Source organism: Phalaenopsis equestris, unplaced genomic scaffold (genome assembly GCF_001263595.1).
Source record: "Phalaenopsis equestris unplaced genomic scaffold, ASM126359v1 Scaffold000002, whole genome shotgun sequence".
In the NCBI taxonomy this organism is placed as follows: Eukaryota; Viridiplantae; Streptophyta; class Magnoliopsida; order Asparagales; family Orchidaceae; genus Phalaenopsis; species Phalaenopsis equestris.
This window is the reverse complement of record NW_018164444.1, coordinates 32,531,486-32,538,006: the sequence shown is the minus strand read 5'-3', so window position 1 is coordinate 32,538,006 and position 6,521 is coordinate 32,531,486. Positions and strand designations below refer to the sequence as shown.

General features: G+C 36.3%; 1 protein-coding gene across 1 annotated transcript; it reads right to left on the bottom strand.

Moving 5' to 3' along the window:
- Positions 1 to 4,155: 4,155 nt before the first annotated feature.
- Positions 4,156 to 6,092, bottom strand: LOC110039568 (trans-resveratrol di-O-methyltransferase-like). The gene is made up of 2 exons (XM_020744677.1): positions 5,277 to 6,092; positions 4,156 to 4,485 (listed from the first exon to the last, which is right to left on the bottom strand). Exons 1-2 carry the CDS (start codon positions 6,075 to 6,077, stop codon positions 4,171 to 4,173), a joined length of 1,116 nt encoding a protein of 371 aa, XP_020600336.1. The 5' UTR covers positions 6,078 to 6,092; the 3' UTR covers positions 4,156 to 4,170.
- Between the last annotated feature and the right edge of the window lie 429 nt (positions 6,093 to 6,521).

Sequence of the window (6,521 nt, the reverse complement as noted above, 5' to 3'; positions counted from 1 at the left end):
CTTTAACCACAAAATATTAGGTGTGTAAGTTTATGATAACATTCTCTGATAGAAAAAAAAATTAAATAAATAAGAAATACTTCTACAAGTTTTCTGCTGAATCCCAACAAATTTCGAGAGTAGATCTGGAATTACTAAGAGGTGTCTTCCTTGGGGGGCTCCATTGGGGACAATTCTACTCAATACTGATGCAGGAGATATAGTTCATTATTATGCTGACCTTGACGACCAAATAACTTTGCATGAGACCATCAGTGCACATAAGGAACAATTCCGACAGTTTTGTGGGGGGGGGGGGGGGGGAGAATCTCCTTCCGCAACCTACAAACCAACTAAGAAAGCATGAACCTAAGAAAGAGTATATACCGCTCAACACGTTAGGTGTTAGGGTCTTGATGGCCATCAAAGATGAAGAAACTATTAAGTGACCTCACCCCCTAAAACCTCACTTGGGAAATTGAGAACAATACTGCCATTTTTATCGAAGTTGTGGCCACACCATTCAAGAATGTAAGCAGATAAAGGAAGAAATTGAAAGGTTGATTCAATAGGGATATCTTGGCTGATTTGTGTAAAAGAAATCTGCTGGTATTGATAATGCTCCTATTGGGGAAAACATACATAAAATCAATAACATGGGAGCCACCCAGTCGCAGATAAATTTCAGACAATTGTTGGAGGCTCATTGATGATCGATTCTTTAACAAGCCTTCTCCAAGATGGGAGTAAGCTTTCCTTAAACGTAGGAAAGTAAGCACCTTGATCCCCTTGCTAGCTCCTCGCACACTCAAAAAAATGAGGTGGAAGAAGATGAAGAAGATGAGGGAGGAAGAAGATGATGGAGTGGAATAGAATAGGGAAGGTGAACTTCCTTAGCCTCTTTCCTTTTGAGGAAGACAAGGCTCTTCCTCTCTTACTCTCCCAAGAACTTTCTTTGAATGCTCTCCTTAAAGGCTCTCCCAAAAAAAAAAAAAAAAAAAACTTTCCAAGCCCTCCTTCAACCCACTGATGGAAAATGAGGGTCGATCCCGAGAGTCGAGGGGAAAGGTGAGGCTCCCCCTTCATTTAAAACAGCTCACCCCATCAACTGACCGAGATGCCTTCATTCGATCCTCAAGAAGCTTCTAAAAGAGGGCTAAAAGAGGGATTTCACACACTCTTTTTCCATCCCCAAGGTTCATCATCACTGCTCTACAATTCTGGCTGCCTTGGGAGTCAAAACGACATAAAAACGACCATTTTCCATAACCTTGGAAGGGATTGGCGCCATGGCGCCAGTTTGGCGCCCATGTGTCAGTCCAGTGGTGCCTACTTTCCCGACTCTCAAGAAAGGGTCATTTTTTAGCTATTTTGGGCACCCAGTAGCTAAAGATTGGTGCCTAAGAGCCCGACCTTGATCCTAGGGGCCAAAAAAATGTGCCAGAATTCTAATGGCTCGGTTTAGATGCCTTGAAAGGCGTATTGGGCTTGTAGGTGATGTGTGAAAAGATTGCATGATTTTCTTTATGTTTTGCACTTCTTTTTGAATGAAATTGCATTTTAAAGAAATATATTTTTATGTTTTTCTTGGAGGTATAATCGGTATTAGGAGTGAAACAAAGTGGAAGAAACATAGTGAAAATTAGAAAACTTGGAGCAAAAGACATTTCTGAGGGATAAGGCTATGACACCAAATACTGAGCGCCAAAGCGCCAGCCAAACTATGACAACTTGAGAGGTTGGCGCTTAGGCACTAACTACAGGGCGCCAAGGCCCTAGCCCTGAAGGCCAAGGCCATGGCGCCAGACTAGCGTGGCGCCTAAGCACCAGACAAGCAAAGACAACCATTAATGTGAGAGTTCATAGGCTTGTGAAAGCAAGTCTAAGAGAGTGAATTGTGTTTGTGAGTGCTCGGGTGAAGAGTTTGCAGAACAAAAGTAAGAACTTTGGTGTAGCATTCTCAAGGGAAATTGAGGGAGAGGGATAAATATATTTGTGAATTGGATTTGTAATTTTCTGAAACACTTTTGCATGTTGAATCTTTTTGCATCAATGCATTCTTGTTGTGTTTTATCTAAGTTCTCTAAGTAAAATTTCTTGTTTTTTTCCTTGTGATGATGTAGTAGATGTGTAGGAATGTCGGCTTAAATGTTGAAATTGCACTTAATTAAATTGTGATGATTTTTCTTATGTACTTAATTTACTTTTCAATCCGGTCAATTGATCTGTCAAAATGTGTTTTGAACACATGAGGACTCAAAAGAGTGACGTCATGAATGACTAGGAAATCACATTGAACTATAGGGTATGAAGAAAAAATACACTACAAGGAAATGCAAATAAACAGAGAGATAAACTCCATTGGGTTCAAAATGGGACTTGAGGAATCAAGGTCACTTTACCCAAGCTTCTTTAGGCGCTCGGAAGAGGGTAAAGAAAATTTACGCTTCTATTTGTCACTAACAACGTTTGATTTCGCATTTCTCTTGTTTCTACACTATACTATTATCACTACAAGGAAAAGTAATTTAAGCACTTGGTACAACCAATTCACATAGCATAGTTAGAATTTCTGTTGGAGTAATTTTAGATTATCGTAGTATGATTGATAGCAAAACTCAAGTATTTGAATATTCCAAACTAAGAACGAATTTTAGTAGATTAGAACAATGTCCTATTTTGGATTCTCATTGTTCCCTATGGAATTGAAAACTCGGACTTGAAAGAATCTATTACTATTGTATGATACTTACACTTGCGTAAACAATTAAATTGGTGGCACATCCACACGCCCATCAGTAGGCGCCCGACGCCTGGGCGTTGGTCTAGCCCCGAAACCCTAATTTTCAATGGGAGTGCCCAACAGAGGATTTTTTTATCTGCAAGCCACGGGAGACTCCATACGAATGTAATGTGGTCTTATAACTTTAGAATTAGATATTATAGTTGATGATTCTCAATGGAAATCATCTTTAATGGTCACCAAAAACCACAACGCGGGTAGGGTGTACTAAACCCTGACTTTCCCGTAGTGTGTGTAGGAGGACTCTGTTGAAAGACCCGAGACACCATCATGCACATTCGATCTTCTATTGAAAGACCTGAGACACCATCATTGGCAGGATAACTTCTTCTAGAGCGGGAAGATGAAGAAGCATTCCACCCTTGGCTTCGTGACAACTCCCTGGAACGATGAATATTGTGCCTCGTTGCCATGCAGTATGTCTCGCAAGTACTTCAGTGGTGGATTGCAGTATCCCACAGACGACGCCAAACTGATGCATGCTAGAAAATTTGTGGCAGTAGAGTAATAGATTATTGTCTTAGCTTGATACGAAAATTCAACACACATTCATAAAAGAGAAAAAAAACTAATAATGATACTTAAAGTTTTACGTAGAATACCGGAAAAGAAAAAATCACAGTGTCACAACTGAAAAGTTCTACTATAAAAAATTGATTGTAGTTGTGACCACTTCTCTCACAAGCGGGAAATGATTACTAGGTTTTCCAAATTAGAACGTCGATTGACGGCTTCCGGTCAGTGGTGGTCGACAGTGTTTCGTGGTGATTGATGACAGTCAGTTTGACTATAGGTATACTGAAATTGAAGCTTTGGATGATTTTTTTATGAAGATTTGAACATTTTTTACTCAAAAGATTGTCTCGAGATCCATGTCATGCCTCAAGAGTCCTGCCATATGGTGAGAATTTGTTGATGGCACATCAACAATATTCAATGCTAGACATATTCAAGGAAATGAAAATTGTAGCAAATACTTTATGAAAATATTACAATCATGATCTTCACTTCAAATAATTTTGCATTAATCAGAAATAACTATATTATGAAATACACTACATATCAGTCAATTATCTTCAAATACTTGCATCCAATTTATTATGGATATTCTTTTTTAGATTAAAAATATATTTTGCTTTAGACTTCATTAGTTCTTTAGTATGTAATTCTTATAGCTCCATAGATTTTATCCTACAAAATTTTTAATAATTCGGTATGAGATTATTTAGAAAATAATAGCAACAATCACAATGCTCAACCATAGCCAAAAGTACATAATCCTTCATTATTTGCTTTAACTCTTATAATGAAAGAAAAAAAGTTAAAGTAATCATAATAAGCACCATAATATATAATAATAATAAGACTTGGAACCAAATAACAATTAATCAAGGATATACTTCGATAATAGATCTCATGTGATCAACATATGGTATTATCTTGTAGTCTCTATAACCTGCGGTGACAAATAGATTGCGCCATTCACTTTCATCTCTTTCTTGTCCCATGCAAGAAGCCAACATGTGCAAATCAAATAGAAGCTGTGTCTGCAATGAAGTATGAGAATTGAATTTCAAACCAACCACTATGTCGATTATAATCACTTTTCCCCCCTTCTCTTTAGGAGGAATTGCTTCTTTGCAACGTTGTAATATTTGTAATATCTTGACACAATCTTCATCTTTCCAATCATGCAATATCCACTATATAAAATGAAAATACGTCACAATTTGATTAAACAAAGTTTATATTGTTTATCTATATCCCAAGCATGTGCAATAAGACTAAATGTAATTATATATTGGTAAAATCACGTAAAAACCTACTCTCACATGATTATATTTTTGAATGCCTAAATACTTAATGATATGATTTAAAAATGGCTAAATTTTTAAAATTATATATTTTTAAAATTTTATTATTTTAATTTGAAAATATTTTTTTTGAAATTGACAACTTTATCACATCAGTCTGTAAAAATTATCAAGTCAGTGGCAACTTTGCTATATCTGCAGGCAAAGTCACTAATGGCGTGACGACATTGTAAAATTTTTTTCTAAATTTTTTTAGTTTATTTTATTTTTTAAATTTTGATTTAAAATAAAACAAGTTTCACATAATTGATTAAATATATGATTGTTTTTACAAAAATTCAAAACATATAAAAATTATTTTGAGTGTTCTGTATTTTTAGAAATAAAGAGTAAAAATACATAAAAAAAAGCACCAAAAAAATATGTTTAAAAAATAAAAACAATATTCATCCTAAACAAATCCAAAGAATTTGTTTGGGGTCTCTTTGTTTTTTTTTTGCTTATTTTTTTAAAAAATTAGGGCATGGATGTATGTAAATACTCATTAAATTTATCTTTTAAATTTATTAATATTATTTAATAATTTAATTATAATAAATAATATTAGATGAAAATGAACCATATTTTTAATAAAATATAAGAAAGAAAATATATCAGATGATTTTTATAGTTCTCTTGACCTTAAGCAGAGCAACATCGGCATGTGGCACTTCGACAAACATATCACCCGCGATAAATTGAATCTTGTCTGTCTTCCTCTCCGTCATATCAATGACATGTGGTAGATCAAGAACGATGCATTTCAATCCAGGAAATGCCTCCACCAATTTAGCTGCCATCAAGCCGGTGCCACCTCCAACATCCACTAATGTCCCAATCCCCTGAAATGACAACCATCCCTTACTCGCCATAACATTCATAAGAAAGTTGGAATCACATTCCATTGTCTTATTAATCAAATCGTTAAACTGCGGTAGCTCCCTTCCTAGATTCCAAATCGCCTTCCCGTTTGTCATCACAAAAGGTGTTATGGTGGCGTCCGGTTCATGGAACCAGCGAGAGAGTTGATGATGCGAGTCGACAATGCGGTGGTTGAGACTTAAGAGAACTAAAGGGGAGGTGTTAGGGTTGTGGGGAAAGGAGCTTGCAGTGAGGAGGAGGCGGGAGACAGGGGTGAGGTCAAAGGTTTCTTCGCCGGAGGGGGTGATGTGGGATTTAAAGATGCGTTCTTGGGAAAGGACGCGCATGATGCTGCGAAGGTAACGAGATTTGTCTTGAGAGATGGAGAGAGAGGAAAGGAGTTGGGAAATGGTGATCGGCATGCCATGGCGGTGGATGGCGTCGGGGATGTGAAGTTCAACGGCGCATTTTAGAGACATGGATTTGATATAGCTAAAGGTTTGATTCCATAGAATGGCATGAGCTTCCAAGGTTTCTTGCACCACGTTGTCGGGAATTTTAATGCTCGCCGCAGTCGCCATTCTTTAATTTGCTTCTGGTTGAGTGAGCTATGGATATGGTACTGTTGGACTAGGCTATATATAGATCTTGATCCAGCTTAATTACTCTTTTAATTAGCGCTGACTGCAAGACTAATTAGGCTAATTACATGAAGTTGAATGGCATGTCTAAATTATCTATTCATCAGTTATGATATCATTTACCTATATATCTACTATTAGTTATACGAATTAAATCTCGTTTAATGACGTGTCTAAATTATCTACCTAACTTATTAGTTGTCATTTCAATTATGACGATGTATTTAAGGACAAACGTACTTGTAGAATTAATAAATATATTTTAAGTAAGTATTGTATTAGGATGTGACTTGTTTGCTTTAATTTAATACATCGCGTGATTCATGTCATATTTTTTAATACAATTAAATTATTATGCAATATTAAAAAGACGAATCATTGAAG